General features: G+C 35.2%; 1 protein-coding gene across 2 annotated transcripts; it reads right to left on the bottom strand.

Annotated features, from left to right (window-relative positions):
- Nucleotides 1-184: 184 nt before the first annotated feature.
- On the bottom strand, nucleotides 185-23359 carry LOC129281256 (gastric triacylglycerol lipase-like). 2 transcript variants are annotated; one of them, XR_010296476.1, is made up of 10 exons: nucleotides 23239-23357; nucleotides 20566-21022; nucleotides 13522-13642; nucleotides 11496-11694; nucleotides 10022-10271; nucleotides 8242-8472; nucleotides 7635-7703; nucleotides 4927-5430; nucleotides 4053-4860; nucleotides 185-552 (listed from the first exon to the last, which is right to left on the bottom strand). XR_010296476.1 is itself a non-coding variant. In XM_054917197.2 (8 exons), exons 2-8 carry the CDS (start codon nucleotides 20944-20946, stop codon nucleotides 5188-5190), a joined length of 1494 nt encoding a protein of 497 aa, XP_054773172.2. In that variant the 5' UTR covers nucleotides 20947-21022; nucleotides 23239-23359; the 3' UTR covers nucleotides 3274-5187. The 2 variants fall into 2 exon arrangements, 1 of the variants encoding a protein (XP_054773172.2); XM_054917197.2 differs by lacking the exon at nucleotides 185-552 and having other exon boundaries at nucleotides 3274-5430; nucleotides 23239-23359.
- Nucleotides 23360-25203: the final 1844 nt, after the last annotated feature.

The following is a 25203-nucleotide window of genomic DNA, read 5'->3' as shown; positions in this document are numbered from 1 at the left end:
TGTAACTCTGTTATCAATGGTTAACTATCATTATAAACTGCTGAGCAGCTAAGGCTTTCATGGACGTTAACATCGAAGGTTAAGTTTCGTGCAAACTGCATCAGACTTTTAAAATCTAATTTCAGCCATTCATAAATTTAAAGTGAAGAGCAAAGATAAAAAGAAGCACACAGAAACAAAGAAATTTTGTAAGAATAAAAATGTATTTCATTTCTCACATAATTCATCCAAATAGTTGAAATATTTTAATATCAACATTTACCACATTTATATGGAACTAAGACCTTATTTCACAACAGGTTTTCAATAATCACTTTGGTCATAATGCTGCTTTGCAAGTCTGGTTTCCTGATTAATTGAAAGTACAATTGCACTTAAAGTTGGTTATGGTGTATCTGCAGAAGGTTATAATACTTGTATGGTATTTCCATTTAGCTCACATAATTTTTCAAGAAAGAGAAAATTTATATTTTGGATGATTGTTGAAAAATGATCCTGAATTTAAGAAATTCAGATGACACATAAACAAATTTGAGATGCAATGGAATAAGTCTAAATGAGGCATACATTACAAATGCCATAATGATATAAAATACGTATTCAAGATCTGCAACATAACGATTACTGATTAAATCTTTTAGTCAACTCCAATTGAAAACTAAAAAAAGAAATTCTCATACAACAGACCATCATAATCTTTTTGATTTTGACCTCATTTCAAGAACTACTCAAGTCATGACAAATTGTTATAATTTGCATCTTTGTGTATGAACTAGAAATCAGAGACAAATCATGATGAATTACTTCAGGATTGTCCCGCACATGGGGGGGGGGGGCAGATGCACATCAGGGTGCTACATAAGCACTTGCCCGATTGCCCGGGGCAAGTAAAAGTTAGAGTCGGGCAAGTGTTTTGAAGTAAAGACCAAAACTACTTGCCCGACTTGGGCAAGCAAAATTCACACAGTAGAAAGCAAAGTTCTCACAGTAGAATGACCATAATTAGGGTCGATATGATATTGACCCTAATTTTGGTCATGGCAGGCAGGATAAAATCACTTTGGAAAAAGAAATGCAATAGATCAGTTCATGTCAAAAGAAAAAGGTCAATGGTTTATAAAACCACAAAACTTTCTTTTGAAGAGGTAAAACTTTTTTTTTCAAGGATTTTTTTGGGCAAGTGAAATAGATTTTTGGGCAAGTATATTCCAACTATTTAAGGATTTACTTGCCCGACCGGGCAAGCGCTTCTCAAAAGTTATGTAGCACCCTGCACATGTATTCATTTTATAGAGTCACTCTCTGAGATAATAGTGGTTAAACTTATTAAATCTACACAATGAAAGTCTTTTTAAGTACTCAGTGCACATGAAATACTGAAATTAGTTAGCACATGTGTTGGATTACTGAATGAAAATTAAGTAATTGTTATCATATACTGAATCTTTATTCCTCTAGATCTTTAAATTATATCTCCCGGGTGATCCAGCCCCTTAGATGCGAGTTGCATTTGATTCATGAACCATCACGATCATGAGAAATTTACTTTTTGTATGATTTTAACAATTAAATTTCCATGACTTCATGCCAAGTACGTGTCCATACAAATAATTATAAGTAATTATGGCAGCTTATCAATTACTTTAAAAGAACAAAGGTATGTTTTCAATTTTTTTGGCAGGTTCACTGGCAGATAATTGTTGTGCTGTTCTTCATGTTCAGTATATACTTGCATATTCAATTTCATTCTTGGTAGTTTTTGCATATGATTGTTTCATATAACGCAGTGATTTTCTTTCTAAGCATTAGAAGCACCAACCTCCCCATGTTCCCAGAAGAGCTGCTATTTGAAACTGTTCCATGACATTTGCTCCGGCGACAATTGCTTCGCTGTGAATTCCTCACTCATGGAACTGCACACTTCAACCCTGGATTTAAAAATATAAAACTATCCTAAACCTAACCCTAAATCTAAAATAAAACCATATTTCAACCCAAACCCTCACCCTATAATATATCTTAGATGAAATAAAGCCAGAGCAATTGTCGCAGGAGCAAATGTCATGTCACCATTTGAAAGATCATGTAATTACATGTGCAGAATCGGATTACAACTTGATAACACTGCTAATAAATCGGTTTAAAGATCAGGTCCACTCAAGCACTGAGTTAATTTGAATTTAAAAAAAGAAAAAATCCAATATACACAACATTTGAAAATTTCTTCAAAATTAGATGTAACCTGCAAAAATCATAACTTCTTTAAAGTTTTGCTTGATCTCAGAACACAGGTAATATACAGATGAGAGTTGATGATGTCACTCTCTCATTATTTCTTTTGTGTTTAAATGTATGAAATATCTCACATTATGAAGATTTTATAATAAAGAAGGGAATCTTGATTTCTTGTTTGTTTTGTCTGTTCTGGTCTTTTGGCTTGTTATCTGTAGTGTTTTTGTTTTGTTTCTCTGTCCTGCTTTGTCCTGTCTTGTCCTCCTCTGTACACTGTCTTTGATTTTTTTGTTTTTTTTCCTGTTAATATTCCCTCTTGTCTTGTTAAATTTATCTTATATACAATATCTGACTAATCGTTATCTTGTATATATATATATTTTTGTATACCATGGGTATGAATATATTGTCTTGATTGTATTAATTTTTTGTATAGTGCATAAACATACGAAGCTTGACCCCATTAGTATTCTTCAAATATTCTATTGAACATTGTTAATTTCTATTTGTATTTGATAAATTTTAATCAGTTATTTATTTCAGGGGACTCACATAAACAAGCTAAGCTTTCCAGTGAGTTCCCTTTTTTTTTCATTTCTGTTATTCATATTCTCTTTTGTTCCTACTTACTTTGTCAATTTGTTTGAAATGAAGAAAAAATAAATTCAATCAATCAATCAATCATAATAATTGAGTGACAATAAGTATTTTTTCAAAGTATGCAGGCTGAAAACAAGCCTTGCTTTCATTATCCATGTAGGAGGAAAAATTTAAAGATTTTTTTTAAAGAGTAGAGTACAAAGAAATAAAGGGTGTGTGGCGTCACTGCTTCCCTTTTCTTTGCATACTGCCTCCGATCTGCTGTGCAGGTAACCATTTCCCGAAATCAAGTGAAACTTTAAAATGCTTATTTTACATTCAAATTTGCTGAAAATTCCAGTATAATGCTTATCTTATGTTCCTGTCCAAGTCCACTCAACTTCCTGTGGAGTGGACTTGGCCTATAATAAAAATTTCAATACGAATATACAAAAAAAAAAATTAGTTCACATGACTTGTCACAGTAATATGACATAGTACACGCAAACAATCAATTATAATCAATAGATTGATTTCCCTGATATATGGAAGAAAAGGCGATGACAAAATTCAATCTTGTCTGATAGTTGTCCAATATTGTGAAAGAGGTATTTTCAAGAATATAATTCCTTATGACCTATTATCATGAGCGAAATGTTGCCTTTAATTCCAGCATTGACTCTGTTCCTTTAAGAGTATAATATGTATTTTTCAATGCATGCTGTTTGAAATTTGTAACCTACATATTATATGGATATATATATATATACCTTACAACCAAGAATTTACACTTTTAAGAAGTTCCTTGGTATTTTTGGTTTTATAATCTGAGTGAGTTTAACCATTCTCAGACATAATCTTGTTCTAAATTCCTAATTCAAATGAACCTTACAGATACAAAATAAAGGTATATTATTCAAGAGAGAAAAAGTAAAAATTCACTAGATGTTTATGATGAACCAAATTGTGGAAACAGGGAGGATGAGTACAGTACAGAGAGAGACTGTTATAAACTTAAAGCTTAGGATCTGAAAATAAATTTAGGGGAAGCACTGTTCTTGTCATGTTATTCATAATATATTACAGAACTTGAACAAGCAAACAAAAAAAAGCATACCTTTGGAAGACATTAAATCACAAGAGAAAAAAAAACCTGAGAAATTAAAGCATAAAAAATTGGTGGTACCATTACCGGTACACAGATACATCAAACATGCATGCACACCACAAATCACAATTACATACAATATAGAAAAACAATGATTGCACATTAGGCCATTGAATTTGAGTTTAGTATTAACTTACCCCAAGACAAGACACCCTTGGCATTTGTGCAGGAATTTTTTTTTTGCAATTTGAAATGCATCACTGCATTATTATATATTTATTCAACCTCGATTGTCAAAATCTATATTACTAAAATTCATTTAATCTATTATTTTCTTTAATAATAGAATGAATGATTAAAACCGTTGGAATAGCAGCATTTTGGAAGCACAAACTTGCTATTATTCACACAAATTTATACTTCTTCATATCATTTGACACAAAATGTATTAATTCATAATCATTGAGGGTGTCTCATAAAGCTGTTCTAAGTTAGGAATGACCTTACATGTGACCTGCGACCCTTGCTTGAGCTAAATGATAAATCTATATGTAGCAGACCTAGCACCTAGGACCAAGTTCCAGGGCCCCGTCTTACAAAGAGTTACGATTGATTCGATCAACCCCAACTATATAGAAATCCATCATTGTCATAATTTTTTCTACAGGAAATTTATTCAATGTCCTTTGTAAACAAAGAAAAACACAATGAATCTTCAAGAGAATGATGAATGTATGAATATACATCGTATCTGGAAAATATTTTGAACAAACATGCATGCATGTTAGATGGTGACATTGTTGGCCGTCCATAGTTGTGATTGATCGGATCAATCAAAACTCTTTGTAAGACGGGACCCAGGTGTGCATGGAGTAACGCATAACTTTACAGCCAGCTTTATGAATCACCCACCAGATCCTTATTGATATGTAGCCCAAACCCTTGATTCATCCCTTCTCCCCTTCAATAAAGGGGGAAAACAAAGTCTAAGTAAATGTAGCCAAAACCCTTGACCCATCCCTTCCCCTCCTTCAGAAAAGGAGGAAAAGAAAGTCTAATAAGTAAATGTAGCTGAAACCATTGGCCCACCATTTCTCTTCTTAAAAAAAGGGGGGAAAACAAAGTCTAAGTAAATATATAGCTGAAACCCTCGGCCCATCTCTTCTCCCCCTCCAAAAAAGGGGGAAAATAACATCTAAAAATCCCCTCATTGAAAAAAAGCAAACATGTGAATTTACCCTTGATATATGATATCTGTCTTACATGGCCTAATGAGGAGGTATTTTCCCATTCATAATAGATAGTATATCATCATACACAATTTTATTAGCATCCACAGCCCAGATGAAGTCTAGATGCTCAAAGTTTGGTATTTTCTTGTTATAAATGAGATGAGGTATCCGAGGTATAAGCTTCTCAACATCCTGCGGATCAGCAAGGAAGTCGTTCTCTCCCCAGAAGAGGGCGACAGGCACGGTAAGGTTCCCAACATAGTACTCTGGGGGTGTGGTCTGTGAGAGAGAGGAAAACATAGGGGTAGAAAGGAACAAAATGAGAGAGTGAGAATCAAGAGTTAGAGAGAGTGGGCGGGGAACAGAATGTGTGTGAGAGAGAGAGAGGGGAAAACAAGGATGGTGAAAGGGGGAGAAAGGAACGCAATGAGAGTGAGAAAGAAGAAACCAAGAGGGAGAATAAAAAGAACAAGAGAGAGTGGGAGGGAACAGAGTGAGAGAGAAAGAGAAAGAAAGAAAGAAAGAAAAAGCAAAAGAGGGAGTCGGGGAAGGAAAGCAAGTCAGCAAGACAGATAGAGAGAGATGGAGATAAATATTATTAAACAAATAATGCACATTTGTAAGTGTGTTATGGCGATGCAGCGCATTCAAGACTTACCGAATTTTGCAATGTACAAACACACAAGGCGTTTGCACAAAGTGCTTTTGCATGTTATTGCAAATACCCGGGATGACTGCATCGTCAATACCATCACAAACTCAAATCATTCATTGCTAGATTACACAGTAAAAAACCCAGCAAAACTCAGTATTTACTCTCACACCTAACATATTTTCTGAGATATTTATTAAAATTTTCACAAGGCGGTTTGATGGCTACTGCTTTTGGTGGTGTTATGGAAATAAGATCGTTAAGTTTCTTTTACTTATTCTACATATCATTATCACTGGTAATAGAGATCTTGAACATACTGAGAAATCCACAGGTGACTAAATTCCAAAGCTTATATGTGCATTGCGAAATGAATCATGCATTTCAATTAATAGAAATTTAGCAGGAGGACCAAACTGTGAAGAGCAAAGAATAATGCTCTAAGTTGGATATTTGTTCAAACTTTGGTCGGAGATATCTGTTTCCTGATGCCAACTTAATATGACTAGCATTTCAACTTGGACTGAAATAATGACTTTTATTGGGACATTTCTCCTCAAAAAATCATCACAAAACATCGCAAATCTCACCTTTTTTTTTACATTTGTAGTGTACCTTGTGTTAAATACTTATGTTAGATAGTTTATTTGATCATTGATACACTATGTTTACGAATACATTTGTTATGTATATAATATTATTTGTTTTAAAAGTGGAATAAATAAATAAATAAATTAAAAAAACTTGCAATAACTTCAGGTTGACAACAGGTAGTATGCTGCAGCAAGTTAACTTCTACAGAAATAGACGCATACATGAATTGATGTGGTATTGATGATTATTAAGTAGTTGTGAAATACAAAACCAATTGGTTTTTCAGTAATTATCCAGCGAATCATTGTTGGATTCCGAAGTGATCGTGTAGTTATAAACCAATCTTTTAACTGGGGGGGGCTGATTCAGCCCCCCCCCCCCTCGACATTTTTCATGATAAATCCGCCGCTCGAAATTTTTTGACCGCGTCGCTTGCTGACTTTTTACTTTTAAGTCTCGCGCAACTTTTGAGACCAAAATTGTGACCCCTGGTACGTGATTCGGAAATCACACAACATTTCGTAAGTGCATGCAGACCGAAAATTACTAAAAACTCAAAAAATAGATTTGATCAGATGCCTATCTAGAGTATGTGAAACAAAAATTAGCATTTTAGGGGCATTATTTTATTAATTAGAGCGAACTTATGATTTTACGCATAAATTAGCATAATGAGCAATGAGATTTTTCGCAGAATTTGATATTATAGTTTTGTAGATAATGCCATGGGTAACGCGCATGCCAATTTTCGTCGCTATCGCGCGATTGACGGCCGAAATCATAAGGGGGGATGAATCAGCCCCCCCCCCCCCCCCGTCTTCTTAGGCGTCGAAATAGCCCAGTCTATTTAGGGTTAAGGCCTAAAAGCCCCTTAGTACCTTTTAAGCTGGCTTTACTGCAAACATATTCCAATCAAATCAAAAGGTCATTTGATATAGCGCCTTTTCCTTTCGGTTACAAAGTGCCGCGCACACACTACTCCATGTTTCGGCCACTAAAACAATAATTAAACACCACTTAGTCCATGCAAATCATTGTCCTCTTCAGCAACATGGATGATATTTAATGATACCGTTATTTTTTAAACATATTGAGCTAATCATTATGTGTTCAGTTGAAATAATAGCACAGCCCTTAATTCAATTGCTTCAGTTTCTATTTGAATCCAAGGTCACTCGTCCCACTAGCAGACTTCTTACTGATTAATAATATTCTTTGTAACTACATGTATAAATACCTGATTATATTCATCTAAGTTTCCTATTACTCCAAAGTCATACATCTGACACTTTCCAGATATCACCATCTAAAACAAGAGACAAAGCAGATAAAAATAGTCAGGGCGTAAATTAATCAAAAGCCATAGAATGCCATGGCCATGAATATCCTGTTGAATGACCTTGATGCCCATAATGACCTTTAAGATACGTTGTACCCTTTTTTATTTGTCCCATTTGTGCTATAATATGGAAATGTGCCCTAAAGAAAGTGTCCTTGCCTAAAAAAAATATCACAATTACATGCCTAATAATAGCGAACGGAGAAAATGAATTCAATTGGTTTATAAGAATGGCCATAATTTGCAAATTGCAAATTTATGGAAGCCATAGTCACAGGCAAAGAGGCTGTTTTTAAAGTAACATACAAGTATAATATACAACGATCATGACAAACATGAAACATAGGAGCAATATGTATTTTTATATTCCTTTAATCAAGGGTTTTTAAGTGCTGAAATATCTGTGATATTACAGTACTAATTATCATTACCACATCATTATAATAATGTCCATCTTGTTCTTCTATTATCCTATTCTATTTCTAATTGCCATGGTTTTACAAACCTGAAGGAAATGCTCCATGTTTTGAAGTGACGTTCCAGCTGGTTCATTAGAAACGTAAACCTGCACTCTGGATGCATTCAGGTGATGCTCACTAAAACCTCCGAGAAGCATCAAGATGTTTTCACATATAAACTGCGTTTCAGGCAAGGCACATAATGTCTGAGCTCCAAGCGTATTGGTAAGGAAATTGTTAGGTAGGAAGTCATCGATACCAGCTAAAGAGAGTGTATCCTATAGAAAAAGTAAACAAAATCCTTGAAAACTGTTTCCTTCCCCATTCAGTATAAAAACAAACAAGGCATAAGCGATGTTGTGTCGATCTCGCCCACTTGTGAAAGTAACCAGAAATATCGTGATATGCGAGGGCACGAAACAGAATTGTATCAAAAGTTCATTGCGGAGTTATGTGTCATAAGAGAGTCTTGCACGTAAACTTTAACATTGACCTGCAAATGACCTTTGACCTTACCATGTGACCTCCAACTGCAGTCTACCATCCATTCCTAACTACATCTACCATCCAAGTTTGGTTGAAAAGTGACTTACGGTTGTGGAGTTATGTGTCATAAGAGAGTCTTGCACGTAAACTTTAACATTGACCTGAAAATGACCTTTTACCTTACCATGTGACCTCCATCTGCAGTATTACATGCAGGCCCCTAAGTTCACCTACCATCCAAGTTTGGTTGAAAAGTGACTTACGGTTGCGGAGTTATTAGTCATAATGTGTGTGACAGACAGACGATATTTGGAACCCTTAGTCTCGACTTGACCTCTGGTGGGTGAGACAAGAACTGAGAAGTAGTTAAGTGTATCTGCTTAGTTTAAAATTGATCCATCGAATGGTTCTTTCTTTATCACAAGAATAAGCCATATAAAGGATGACCTCTGACTTTATGTCTCTAACCTCTAATCAGATCATCTCCGCTCCCATATGCTTACTTTTGCAAAATTTGAACATGATATGTCAAACGATTGTAAATTCATAGCACGAACCAGCCAATATTTTTATAGGTATAACTTCAGTCTGTGACCAAATGACCTTTGACCATGTGACCTAACATTAGACCATCATAGAAATCATTGAAGATTGAAGTTAATCCCTCAATGATTTTTGTATTGTATTGTCTTTATTTTCCATTCAGAAAAAAACATGCAAAATACAAACAAAATACATCAGATATAATTACAAAATAAAATGAATAGGCCTACATATGAATGGCTGGATTGCCCACTCAGAGTGGGAATTATTACCACTCTGTTCTGCCTAGGGGTCCAGAACGTAAGAAATGATAGCTCAAACAACAAAAACATGGTTCTTTAGTTAATACATGAATAAAGAATTGCCATGTACATACATGTAATGTACCAGTAATTATTTCTGTGACCCTTGACCTTTCAGTATAACATCAAACTTTAATCAGATATATACATATATGACCCAAGTTTGAAGCAGATTCATGCAACACTTCACAAGTTATAGTTAGAACAAAAACAAGACAGATGGACAGATAACATAATGCTTCCAGCAACCACCTAAAGTGAAGTGGGTGGACAGGGTGGAGGCATCAACAAACATTTATAACGCCTGTATTAATAGAAATATAGAAATGTCACCTCTGAAATGACCCAATGCAAATATGCTATATCTTAAAAACTGTAAAAGATTTTAAATTGGCTCTTAAGAGTCGAGGTTTGGGGCAGCACGTATACACACGCGAATCACTTCAGCTGGATGACTGGATCACATTCCTGTTTTCGAAACCACATTCACACTTACGGCAAATAGTTGCACAACTTCGGAGGTGACAATATCCTTCAAGACGTACTCGATGTCCCCTACAGTGTAAACAGGTCCCAGCGCAAAGAAATGTTTGACCTTCTTAGCTAGGTCAAGGTCAAGGGTGAATCCTGTGAAAGCCACGAGGGTTCCCTGTGAGTGACCCACGTAGTCCAACGAAGCTTGACCCGACCTCTTGAGGGCAAAGTTCAGCATGGCAGGAATGTCATATTGAGCCATATCGTCCCAGCTGAGGGGAAAAAAGACAAAAGGTGAGTTTAAGTTCAGTGATGACCTTTTAGTGTTGGTGTTAGTTGATCAGCATAGCACTAAAATTCAAATAATTCTAGTCCTGGGGTGAACTCACATGGGTGTTGAGCTGTTAATAATGTGATTTGGATCAGATCAGTTTCGTAATCCTAGTGAAGTACTTGGTGAATAATGAAGTTCAAAGGTTGTATATACAGGTCTCAAGGAATTTCTGAGAAGTTCGAAAATTTGGAGAGAAAAAATTGCCAGAAACGAAAATGCAGGAAAATGAAGGGACTTTTAAATTTGTTCCTGAAAATCATGATGGGAGTCAATTATTCAATATTTTTTGTTATGTTAGCAAATTTATGCATGGTCTGTACAGTAGGGGGCGTGGCTCAAACATGAACCATTACTCTGTCCTGTACACCTGTATGTACCTTTATATCTTTTGGAATAAAACCTTGTGGTAACATTTGTATCAAATCTCTTGACATGGATCCATGACAATAGTACTCATTTTAGTAAAGTAAATTCAATATCTAATCGCAATGACATCACAGCGATTGCAGTGCACGATGGGCAACAAATAGAAACGAATTTGGCCTAAACTCCAAAATAAAGGCTTGCAATTATGGTATTGGTATCCTAAAAGTTAATTTAAACATAAAATAAAAATATTCTTTTCATTTATATTTTCAGAAAAAAAGGAAAAGACCTGTTGCAAAGGTATATGCTGGCCTTTTCATGAATTGTGAGTAACAGAATTAATATATTTTCTGCCATAGAATGTCCAAGCAGGAGGCGCGATAGCTCGGTCGGTACAGCGAAGGTTTCTGAGTCCAGTGACCGAGGTTCGATTCCCACTTGGTGCGCAAGTGCCCTTTGGTAAGGCATTCATCCTCATTACCAGATCTCTCAGACAGGACCTTAAGCAGTCAGTCCTCTGGTTGTTTGCTTACAAGCATTCATGCTTTCTAATACCTCGGTTACATTTGCTCTACGGCGAGTCGAAAACAGCCTTTTTAACATTTTTTGTACCAGCTACATGTACATATAGGTGGTTTGAATAAAAATGAATAAAACGGCTGTTTTCGACTTGCCGTATGGCCACCGTAGAGCAAATGTCACCAAGGTATTAGCAACCAGGTAAGAAATCACCACATTTACCATTTACCAAAGTATAAATTTTCAAATGTGTCCGAAGGGTGAGTTTTTCACGTACCTGAACTCCCAGAACTGTAATTGATCTGGATCCAACCACGCATGCCGTTTAGAATAGGTGTTTCCCCTCATGTTACCCATCCAAACATCATAACCTGCATCAGCTAAGATGAAACCAAGGCTCTGATTGGCTGAATTCTCAACCCAGTTGGTAGAAGCAGCCAATAGGCCATGCTGTAGGAAGACAACTGGTTTGTTACCTGGAAGAAAAACAACATAACAGAGAAATTATCTTTTTTTTTTGGAAATCAAGCCTTAAATTATAATTCTACAACAAGGTGATTTTCTGGTTTTTAAATATAATAATATTGCACAAGAGAAAAATTAAATCAAAGGCATGGCCTAATTAATGGAAACTGGTTGACTTGGATTAATCTAATCCTGGAAAATGATAACCAATGAACAAATAAAGCAAAACATTTTTATTCCATAATTGTTTTATATCAAATTTCATTGAATATGATCAAATTTTCAGTTTTCTTTCTCTCTAATTCCATGAAAGTTACCACACTAACTCACAAATCACACATTGTACATGTATCCAGTTATACAATATTAAGTCTGTTCTTTAATAATGAAAAATTGGTGGGTTCAATTAAAGGCCATTTGCCCTCAAAATGTCAGAAAATTCCCCATAATTTGCCAAAATGCCCTTATACATGTAAATTGAAAATGGATTTGATACAAAATATAATTGGAAATAAACCACAGGAGGCAAAACAGCTGTTAAGCAGAAAGTCTTATTTTCCCTTGTCTCTGACTTGCTTTTCATTAGATGTGATTCCTAACTACAATTCTTATCAGTCTTCCCAGTTAATAAAGGACAAGTCCATCCCAACAAAAAGTTGATTTAAATAAAAAGAGAAAAATTGAACAAGCCTAATGCTGAAAATTTCATCAAAATCGGATCTAAAATAAGTTATGACATTTTTAAGTTTCGCTTAATTTCACAAAACAGTTCTATGCACATCCCGGTCGGAATACAAATGAGGGAGCTGATGACATCACTCACTATTTCTTTTGTATTTTATTATATGAAATATTCTAATTTTCTCCCCATTGTCCTGTAAAACAAAGTTTTATTTCTCCCTGAACATGTGGAATTACCATTGTTTAACATTTTATAGGTCAGTCAAGTTTGTCCTTATTGTCAAATTTGTAAAAATTGAAATAATGTATCATTCAAACAATAAAAAACAAAAGAAATAGTGAGTGAGGGACATCCTCGATTCTCTTATTTGCATGTGACTGAATTGTGCATATAACTATTTTGTGAAAAATAAGCAAAACTTTAAAATGTCATAACTTTTTTATTTTACATCCGATTTTATAATTTTCAGCATAATGCTTGTCTGATTTTTCTCTATTTATCAAAGTCAACATTTTTCTAAGGTGGACTTGACCTTTAATGAGCCATTGTAAATACTTTCCAACCTGAAAGTAAGGCTGATCACAAATGTCATTGATGAAGGTTGCCCTCTATAGCTTACTTGGTGTCATCTTGTATCACATGTGCTTTATTTGATAGCATTCTTCCTTCCTCACCATGCCTGCCTTCTTTTGTTATGTATGGTACTTTCTTTTCTCTTTTTCTTAATGCCTATCTTTAGTTCTGGTAAAATGAGAACGCTCGAAGCGATCTTCCAAACTGGTTCGGAAAACCACCTCGCAATACAGTTTTCAAGATCGCTTTGCCTCGTTAAATCGGTTTTAGCGTACATGTACATGAGGACACAACCGCTCTTCCGGAAGCGATCTTCGCACATTTTGAGCGTGCTACTCTACACACTGCGTGTAGAATGTGCAATTTCAAATTTCACCCCACTGAGAGCGCTCTTGTAGCAGCAAGACCGATTTACGTGAGGTGGTTTTGAAAACAACTTTCGGGTGATCAAGTGAGAACTCTAGCAAAGCGGTCTTCCAAACTGGTTTCCTTCACTAAACTAGTTTTAGAAAGTATAATGAGAGAGAACGGTGTTTTAAAAATATTATATAGATCAACCTTCACGCATGACTCTGATGTTTACCTGTGTTTTTGGAGTTGTTTTGTCTACCATGCGGGATACGGAACAATCCTAGGAGATAGCCATCTTCAGTTTGAACGGTATACTCTTCAACTGGGTAACCTTTACTCCAGATCAAACCACTCTGAAATGAAAAGATCAAATGAATGCAGTCAAGTCAACAACCTAGAAGTTCGATAATGAGCTAAATGGAAGCTATTTTTCAAACTAGGACAAGAAGTTATTATTGACATCTTCTTTGCCTGGATCAAACTGATTTCTGAGGCCCCTAGAGATTCTACTTGGGTAGATTCACCAGTATTTGATTTGATTGACCAATAAACTTGAGGATTTGGGGTTCAAAACTCACAAGTGGTCAGCCCATGAACCTCCATTACCGTACTAAATATCAATCCTCTTGTTGTTTAACTTTATGTATCAATTTAATGACATTGTTACCACTTTCATTAAAAAGAAAATTAAACAGTATTTCTACATTTGCAACATTACCCAGAGAATAGGAGATAAGTATGTGTATACATATTTCTTGTTGCCTATCTGACTTGAAGATAAGAACATGAGGGAGCATTAATAATAATACTAATAATACCCGCTGGTATAGATTTTTAATAAATCTATACCATGTGAAAAAATCCATATTTTATTGTTCGAAATAGACATCATAAATGAAATACTGTGAAAATTTGTTTTGTCCAATTGATTGTGGGCCCAGCAGCAACTGTGCAGTGCCAGATCGACGAGGCTCTATCCCTTTAATCATTGAACGCCAAACAGGGTAGCAGCAACTCCCATCTTAACCTCTTTTGGTCTGACACAGCCAGGGTTTCAACTCCCGACCTCCAGGTTGTGAGACGGATGCTCTACCAACTGAGCCAACACAACATATCTATACAGAGCATAGAACTATTCACTAAAGTATATTCTACTGCACTATATAAGACTCCTAAAATGCTTGTTATGAATTCAATATATGTGTTTATAGTTTTGATATAAAGTTGTTTACAGATAGTGCTTTCCTGAACTCCAGGGGTAAGCTATTCCAGAGGTTGGGGGGCTAAACAAGCAAATGCTCAAGCGCCTAGTCAGTGTTACTTTTGTTTTGACGAATGGCATTGTAAAAGCGGGGAATCCATCAAACTGTGCAAATTGCATTGTGAGCATATAATATTTTTGAAAATCTGAGCAAGATGTGTATCATTTCAGACAGCTTGATACTTTATACTAACAAGTGGAACGCCTCTGGCAGTCTCGCCTGCATCACGCAATTTAATAAAGCAGCAGTGCTAACTTTGAAAACTACTATAAAATAATCATTCACAAAAACATCATTCATATAATGACATAATACCACGTTCATTGACCATAAATTACATTTGAACGGAGACTTAAGACTGTCAACTACACCCATGTCCACATTTCATTCACTCTATCCATAAACTTTCAAAGTTATGATGGCACTTCAACAATAACCCCAACATGGCCTAAGTTTATTGACCTTAACTGACCTTTGACTTGGTTTTGTGACCTGAAACTCACAGGGGATGTTCAGTGATGCTTGGTTACTCTTATATCCCAAGTTTTATGAACTAGATCCATAAACTTTCAGAGTTAGGATGGTAATTCAACAAATACCCCCAACACGGCCAAAGTTAATTGACCTTTAATGACCTTTGACCATGGTCATGTGACCTGAAACTCGTACAGGATGTTCAGTGATACTTGATTACTCTTATGTCCAAGTTTTATGAACTAGATCCATAAACTTTCAGAGTTATGATGGTAATTCAACAAATACCCCCAACTTGGCCAAAGTTCATTGACCCTAAATGACCTTTGACCTTGGTCATGTGACCTGAAACTCGGGCAGGATGTTCACTAATACTTGATTAACCTTATGTTCAAGTTTCATGGACTAGATCCATAAATTTTCAAAGTTATGATAGTAATTCAACAAATACCCCCAACCTGACCAAAGTTCATTGACCCTAAATGACCTTTGACCTTGGTCACGTGACCTGAAACTCGAGCAGGATGTTCACTAATACTTGATTAACCTTATGCCCAAGTTTCATGAACTAGGTCCATATACTTTCTAAGTTATGATGTCATTTCAAAAACTTAACCTTCGGTTAAGATTTTGAAAATAATTTTCCCAACATGGTCTAAGTTCATTGACCCTAAATGACCTTTGACCTTGGTCATGTGACCTGAAACTCAGGCAGGATGTTCAGTAATACTTGATTAACCTTATGTCCAAGTTTCATCAACTAGGTCTATATACTTTCTAAGTTATGATGTCATTTCAAAAACTTAACCTTAGGTTAAGATTTGATGTTGACGCCGCCGCCGCCGTCGGAAAAGCGGCGCCTATAGTCTCGCTCTGCTATGCAGGCGAGACAAAAACCACAAAATCAACAACATTAAGAAACAGATCTAGAGAATACTTTCCAAAATGGAGCTCTAGAAATCTAAATCGATCATCGTTTGATATATTGTTTTGAATCATTGGCTAAGATTTTTACTATTTCAAATTAAACCCACCGATAATTAAGTTTGCAAATATTACATGCATTTTGGTCTTCTAAACTATAATCTCTACAAGAACAGGAATTTGATATGGAATGCTTCCCAATATTGGCTAATATTTTCACAGTTAAAAAATTATTTCCCAAATGGATATTACATGTACTATATTTTCAGATTTTATTTTAATGCATTTTATGTTTTTATTCCATTCAAGTATGAAGATGACATTCTTTAGATATTAAACTATGCTGAAAAATAGCTTTAAGCAAAGTCCAAACTAAATGTATATACAAGGTCAAAATGACCTTGAAGATCATGCTAATAGTGATAGATATCTTGATGAAATGAGCTTGAAAAGGAAAGAGAAACTATTTTCCCTTTCCCATTGGCCTACATGTAACTCATTATACATGTAGTGGTTGGATGAAATCTATCCAATACAAGCCTTACACATTACCAAGATTTTCGCTCCTCAAAAACTTCTTAAAGGGGTAGTCTGGGCTGAAAATATTATGATTTGAACAGATACAGAAAAATCAGAGAAACAAAACACTGAAAATTTTATCAAAATCAGACAAGGAATAAAAAAAGTCATGATATTTTAAAGATTTGCACTATTTCGGTGAACAGTTATGTGCATGTCTTCATGAATATTCAATGAGCAAATAGTGATGTCATATCCCCACTTATTTTTGTATTTTATTATATGAAATTATGTTTATTCAAATTTGTTCCCTCAAGAACTAAAAGAGTTGGATGGACAACTAATTTGATGCATTAGGTATTAATTGCTGCAACTTATTTTATCATAAGGGACACATATCATTGACACTTGAAAAAAAATGATTTCATGTACTAGTATTAACATACCGTAAGAAAAATGAAAGTGGGGATGTGACATCACCAGCCACCTAATGAATATTCATGGCGACGTGCATATATTACCGTTTTCACAAAATATTGATAAATTCTAAAGTTCAATAACTTTGTTATTTGTCATCAGATTTTGATGAAATTTTCAGCATTTCGCTCAGTGAATTTTACTCTATTTATGTGGATATGAAGACATTCAGCCCGGAGTACCCCTTTAATTGTATTTCAACAATAGCCATGACCTTTGGAATTGTTTGAGCCATCATCCAAAAGCTTTGTACCTTTCTCAGTCTCACTAGAATAAGGTCAGCCCAGGTCGGACTTGAACCACCTGTGTGCAGTCAGAGTAGTAGGTCCATGGCCAAACCAAAAGACTCTAGACGATAAAGGATTTTTAAGAATCATGCGACCCACTTTAAAAAAATATAGAATTTATCTCAATTTCAGTCATGTGATTTCAGTTTGTATTTCAGTAAAGGAGGAAGGATGCAATTACTTGAGTATTGTTTGTTATCATAAACAGACTATTAAATGGTTTTGCTTTAGAGGTCACTTTCAAACAGATTTCTTGGACTGCAGTATAAATCCCTTCTGCAAGAAAATTATTTTATCTTTTTAAATTCAAATTCATTTATTTCGCATCTATTAAAAAAATATTGATACAATACATTGTGAATTAATGCAATAAAATAAAACAACAATGACAGTTGTACAATTTAGACAAAAAATAACAAGAAACATAGAGTAATGAATGGGACGTGAGGGAGTTTCCTTATTTCATACTCTGTTTATAAGTTCATGTATGTGTGGGTGTAAATGCAATTGTAAGAAAAAAAAAAACATGAGACAGCAAGATTCAATTCCTATCAACTTCTTACTTAGTCACATCTAAAATTATTTGCACTTCTGCTTAGTATACCAGGATGTGTATTATAAAAATTTCAACATTTTATCAATGAGTCTCCACAGACTTACATTTAGAATTTGATATGATATATTATTATATTTCATATCATATTACAAGGACCTGAATATCAAAACTAGAACACATATCATGCTAAATCATGATGATGATGGCAATGAAAATGATGATTATGATGATGACGATGTTTACAATGATGATGATGATGACGGTGATGATGATGATGATGACAATGATGATGATGATGATGATGATGATGATGATGATGATGGCAGTGATGGTGATGATGATGATGGTGATGATGGTGAGATGATGGTGATGGTGATGATGATGGTGATGATGATGATGGCAATGATGATGATGATGATGATGATAAAGGTGGTGATAAAAAATTAAATGAAATCAGTGATGATGATGTTGGTATTAAAATCTTATGATCAATTACTCTTTATCATGATGATGATGGCGATAAAGATGATGACTATGACGATGATGATGATGATGATGATGATGATGATGATGATGGTGATGATGGTGATGATGGTGACGATGATGATGATGACGATGATGATGATGATGATGATGATGATGGCGGTGATGGTGATGATGATGATGGTGATGATGGTGAGATGATGGTGATGGTGATGATGATGGTGATGATGATGATGGCAATGATGATGATGATGATGATGATAAAGGTGGTGATAAAAAATTAAATGAAATCAGTGATGATGATGTTGGTATTAAAATCTTATGATCAATTACTCTTTATCATGATGATGATGGCGATAAAGATTATGACTATGACGATGATGGTATTGATGATGATGATGATGATGATGGTGATGATGGTGATGATGATGGTGATGATGATGATGATGACTATGACGATGATGATATTGATGATGATGAAGATGATGACTATGACGATATTGATGATGATGATGATGGTGATGATGGTGATGATGATGGTGATGATGATGGTGATGATGATGATGATGATGATGATGGCAATAATGATGATGATGATGGCAATAATGATGATGATGATAAGGATGGTGATAAAAAATTAAATGAAATCAGTGATGATGATGCTGGTATTAAAATCTTATGATCAATTACTCTTTATTTGACTTTCTATTTTGGGGGATTTCTATAAATATCAAGTATCAGATTCAGTAAATATTATAATTTTTAAGTCAAAATCTATGAAATTCAATTTAAACAGTTATTCATCAACTTGAGTGAAGGCATTATGGTCACACCCCCTCCCCCCTTTACAATGTATGTTGTAGTTTAGTGATTTATTTGTTGTTATTATTATCATGAAATTTGTATATTATGATGTGGTGTCAGCTAATAGAGTACCGAAGTGTGACATCACTGTCATGACAACGAACCGGCTGGTTCTAAACAGAGTCGCAGCTGACGATCGTCTCTACACATTTGCATTTGCAAAACTTACCATCATTTCATTAGCAGCATGAGAAACATGCTCCGGGTTCATTTGTTTACAACGAGACCGCCATGACACCATGGCAACTGACGTCATTGCTTCGGTACTCTATTACAATGCATGTTCCTTTCTTGATAGCCTTCTTATACTTACCCGAAATTTAAACATTGTTGTTGTTGTTGTTTGAGGTGAAAATTAGACTCTTTTTACAGGTATGTCATGTATTTTAAAGACATTATGAGCAAATTATAAACTGAAATTGAATTTTCAGATAAAATCATCATATAGAGCCTATATATATTTGTATACAACATACAGTAAGTTGAGTGAAAGATGTGATCTAAATGCAGGCATACATGATCTTAGTAAAATCTACTATTCCTCTATTGAAAGTTTACAAAGGTCACCCATGTCTCCAACAATATTGTTTTCTTTTCTTTGAGGAAGTCTCCAAAACTTTTTAAAACTTTTTAAATTCTGATAAAATATATCAAGTTAAGTATCTAAGTGCCAGGTATTTAGGTTAAAAATAATCCCATTACTAACACAGAGTGAATACTAGATCTGAACAAAAGCTAAATTAATATTTTCATTAAAAATCAATTACGGTACATACAATTTTACTAAAACTTAGGAAAGCTTCAAAGTGGTAATTCACCAGGGTAAAAGCGTTTTAATAAAAGCAGAATAAAGGGAAATATTGGTGAAGATTTGATGAAAATCAATCAAAGAATATTTAAGAACTTGTCAATTTTTAAAGATTTGAATTTGTGATTTCATTTGCAGGCAACCGCCTCGTATGTCATGTAATAAATTCTATAAGCTTCCATTTTTTTGAATGGATCACATTTAACTGAAAATATTTTTCTTGTTGAAGCGGGAATAAAATATTGTGTCTGATGATATAATAAATGCACAAGTATTTCTTCAATTTCCCTAGAAAATTGTAAATTATGGAGTTACTTTATCACAACTGGTGGAGGCGATCACATGTGACATCACAAAACCAAAATTAAAATAAATGTTACGTTTGATGGATTTTCGCCAAATCTTTACCAATGTTTCTTTCGTTATTATGCTTTTATCAACAACCAAATTTGCATCAGGGTCAACTCAAACCTCAAACTACTACCTTTATAAATAGTTACTGTCTATTAGGGAGAGTTGGTAATCTCCTCTTGTCTTGAGGATTTTTTTTTTACAATGATACTTTGACTCTTTTTAAAAGAAACATGTGTTTCCATCTTCAGCAGGAGGATACAATACTCACCATGTTGTAGTAGACATCAGGGTCTACTGGCCATGGCCAATCTGGCGCCTGGGTTGCTCGTATCCCAGACTTCAGACGCCATGACTTGCTTAGCTTTTGCAAGTCGTCCAAAACGTCAGATGATCTTATCCTCTGTCGTATAGCATCTACTTCTGCTTTGCTGAGATGTACACGGTTACCATCTTGTGGTCTGTTTGATTTCATCAAGTCGATAACTTTTGCTGCCGCTCTGAGAGTCCTCTCCCTCCTAGCTGGAGATGCAGTGCTGGATGATGAATGATATGATGTCTTTGAGGAAACAAACTCAGGAGCAATTATCAGTGCAAAGAGGACAACAAAGATACAATGCCAAATTGCTTGTAATTCACAGGAAGATGCCATCCTTTTTAAAGTCTTCACCAGAGTTATGAGGTCAGTGTTACTGGTTAGGTCCAAGTCTAGAAGTTCTTTGTTCCACCTACATGAATAAAACAAGAAAAGAAAATAAATTAGTTATAATTTGGCAATCCGGATCATATCAATCAAATATATGACAGGATAACAGACTTCGGGTTTTCATTGTATTTTTAATTCCTCATTTGATTTTGAGTTTGACAGAATTATTTTAATGGCATGAAAATCAACACATAGATTTTAATTGCCTGATTTGTCAAACGGCTTGACAATTGCACAATTGTTTTCCACGATAAAAGCAAAGATGTCATTGAACCCATCTTTTTCTCCTGGTTCATTACAGAAACCTTTTTGGCTAGTATTTTGCAAAGGAAAGTCAGGTTTCAATAATTACATGTACAGTTGAGGCCAGAACTTTACATACACCCAGAAAATTCAAAGAAAAGTTGACACTTGCCAAACATCATAAAATTTTCTGTATTTTATAAAATATTTGTGCTATCATGACGAATTTGATATCAAACAAATGAGTATTCCATGCCCCTTCATCACATTGCTTTTGTCATCAGGAGCTGAAAAATATTTAGGTGTCATTTTTTCCCCCAAAATCTTCATATTTTAGACAAATTAAAAATAAAAATTTGACAAAAACATTTAATATTTGTGCTGGTTACTTTTCAACACAAACATTTCAGATTGCACTTTTTCGTTCAGTGGTGACATATCATGATAGAAAATGTATATAAATCATAGATTTGACATTTATATTATTTCTACGAAACGATGTTTGAAAATATAATAACAATAGAATACATTTGGCACGAATATTGCATTTTTTCTTCAAAGAAAATTCCACCTGAAATATACTTAATCCCAACGGCATCCCAATCATGTAAAAGAGCTTAATACGCTCTTTCATCTGATAACAAATTTGTCATGGTACATGTAGTTTTAATATTTCTGAAGATATAGTAAATTTTACTGTGTTTGGCAAGCAAACAAATTTCACTGAATTCCATGGGTGTATGCAAACTTTTGGCCTCAACTGTATATAGTCAAAACATACGGATTGATTATTATCCTATGTTTACAAGTTTAATTTAACCATAGACCTGCTGATAGAAGACGGTTTTCCAGTCACTTGGCATTATCAATTCTTGCTCAGTCTGAGCGTGAGCGATTGATATAAGTTCAAGAATGCATGTTGCCTTTGGAGAATAACCCCATCCTAGCAAAATATTTTTACTCTCCTATTATGTGCAGCATCTCAACAACAAACAATAGGCATACATGTACAGGCTACAATTTTAGTATGGTAAGTAACTTACTTTAACTTTTCTTGTATTTTTCAATGAGCTTACATAATGTCAGAGCTAAAATATGCGTACAAGCTAAAAAACAACGCATAGATTTCTCTGTCCGCAAGACAACGTATCAATAATGTATTCTGAAAATTCTTCCACCTTTTATTCACGTTATTTTCTTTGGAAAATATAATAAAAATTTACAAGAGGTAGAGGACTAATATAATTTCATGTTGCATGCAACATTTCTTGGCCAACAATAATAATTTCAAGCACGATCCCTTAAGAACATCTTGTTTTACAAAAGGAGACATTCATTCCAAAGATATTAGAGTCAGAGACAGATTGACAGACTTTTCAGCAATTAAAGATCTTTTTGAGGTGATTTTTTAAGAAGAGACACTTCTAATGGTTGACCCAGTATGCGCATATAAGAACTTTCACGATTTGTTGATGATGAAATAAAAATTGTGCGTGTCAGAGATAAATAGGAGGGCGTCCTTCAGTCCTGGTTACTTAACCTAAAATTGAGCTGAGAAGTGAGAGTGAGATCAAGCATGTCAAGAAGAGAATTTTCAGAAATCAGAACAGACCCTACCTTATAATTTTGAGATCAGTTTGGCGAGCTGTTCTCTTGCTGAGTTACAAGAATAGTTACGTGAAAAACTAAAGACAATTTTCGGAATACCACTCAACCTGAGGTCTTGGCCTGGGCCACTCACACGTATTGCGAGGTTAGTATTAGTATAGGCCTGGGCCTTGGCTGGCCTGGGGAGATCCTGGGCCTGCACTGCCTGGCCTGTGCCTGTGGTGGCCGGTGGCTAATTGTGGCCAAGGGAGATTATCACAGTCCCATATCCTCACATTCGTGTCAGCTAAGTCATCATTCATGAAAATGAAAAAAAAAGTTGCACAATTTGATAATTTGGCTGTAATTACGAGTTCAAGAACGGTTACAGTTATTCCAACGACTTACGTGAACGGTGAATCACTTCAACTAACAGCTTCACTCCCCGGTCATGCTAATATCTGGGGTTTTTCTTTTTCGTCTTCGCGAGCTACTTTTTTATCGCTTGGCGCCTGGATAGCTATACCATAGAGCTACCGGTATAGCCAACGGAAGCACGGAATTCACGCGCCGTATCACGTGTCACGTTTGTTTACTTTAATTGGGGGGCGTGTCACAACGTCACCGTGTCACACCCAAAAAAAATATATCTCTATAAGGGTCACGCCCAATTATCTCAGTGGCCACACCTCGCATTCTTCTGTCTTCAAGTTCGTCTACTATAATTTATTAAGTTACAAGTCGCCTATTTTACATGTAATTGATACCATTTAATTTTTATGATAATGAACTGTTTATAAAAAGAACCTGAATTTGTTTGTTTGACAATGTGAGGCGATTTTCCAGAATCTCGGGTAAAGGTAAAGGTAAAGTAGAAATTATACCCTGATCTGGGGCACCATAAACTAAATGACAGAAGCACAATTATAGTGACAAATAAAAATGATTAGAACATAAACGGCAGATGGGTTAAACTCACAATCTATGGTAGGAAAATAGAACAACTACTTGTAGACCAACTTGCAGTGGCGGACCGTGACCCGGAGGAGACAAAGCATTGGAGGGGCACAGCATTGTTCACAAAGAATACAGTGCCCCTCCAATCATTTGTCTCCTTCGGGTCACGGTTCGCCACTGAGACCAAGTGAAAAATATTCAATTCAAATAAACATGGCTTCCATTTTCACCAGATATAGGCCTATCAATTTGCAATATAATCCATACAAACTCATTTATCATGAAAGCTTTGTTAACAGAAGGAGGCCATAATTCCCTGCAAGCAAAAATCTTGTGGCGGGATATAACCGTTTCAAAACTTTCATTACAGGCCTAAACCCCAGGGCATGCAGTTAGTGATTTTCTACATTTATCCGTCTGGCGAAATTGTAAAACTGACGTAAAACAAAAAGGCATGTTGAAAAATAATATGGTTTATAGCATTTTGTTTGTTAGTGTAAAAGGTTCCTTACTTCCGGTATGGTAGGAGTCAACTTTCTGGGCTGGGAACCCCAATTCCTCGTGAGCAGGGGCGGATCCAGGATTTTCCAAAAGGGGGGGGGCACATTTTTCCGAGGAAAAGAAAAAAAAGAAAGAAAGAGGAAAAAAATAAGGTTTTTAACCAAAAAAATAAAGATATTGCGTCGATCCCCGAAAAAAAAGATCTTCACTTTCAAAAAGGGGGCACACTTCTGTTTTATGGCATTTTTACATTACAAATTTTAATTTTGCTTCTTAATTGGGGGCACGTGCCCGCTGTGCCCCCCCCCCCCTTGGATCCGCCAGTGCCCGTGAGTCACGTTCATTGGCCATAATTCAAATAAATTCGATTCAACACGTTCTTCTTCTTTTCTTTTCTTTCTCAAGTTCATATTGCGATAAATTCCCCCGAGAAAGTAAAGTGCTTTAGCGCCATTCGCGTTGAAATTCTAGACAGGAGCCTTGACAATAACAAACACAGCAAAAATATTGAGTGAACTCTGTCCGAACTTAATGAATTATATCTTGAGTGCAGTTATACTTTAAACAAAATATTTTGCAATCAAGATATCATATGTAAAAATTTACATATTCCAAAATAAATGCGGCATATTATACCTGGATGTGAGTTCTTTAAATGCAATGTATTTTTATATTCATTTCATTATAGAACATGCATGATAATAGTTATCAGAATGATTTTTCTCGTCTTTGCAAGAAGAATTTGGATCACATATCTAAAAATCTGCAAAAAATAATAATAGGCCCAAAGCAAATATTGCAACCCCCTCTGGGCCCCTTCGTGTCCACTTATGAGATTCAAAATATCCTAGTTAATGAAAATAGACAGTTCCAATTGGGCTTTGTATGTAAGGACTCTCGGCTTAATGAATACAG

The sequence above is a fragment of the Lytechinus pictus genome, chromosome 18, assembly GCF_037042905.1.
Source record: "Lytechinus pictus isolate F3 Inbred chromosome 18, Lp3.0, whole genome shotgun sequence".
NCBI classification, from domain to species: domain Eukaryota; kingdom Metazoa; phylum Echinodermata; class Echinoidea; order Temnopleuroida; family Toxopneustidae; genus Lytechinus; species Lytechinus pictus.
Note: the sequence above shows the minus strand (reverse complement) of the source record. Positions and strands in the feature narration are given on the sequence as shown.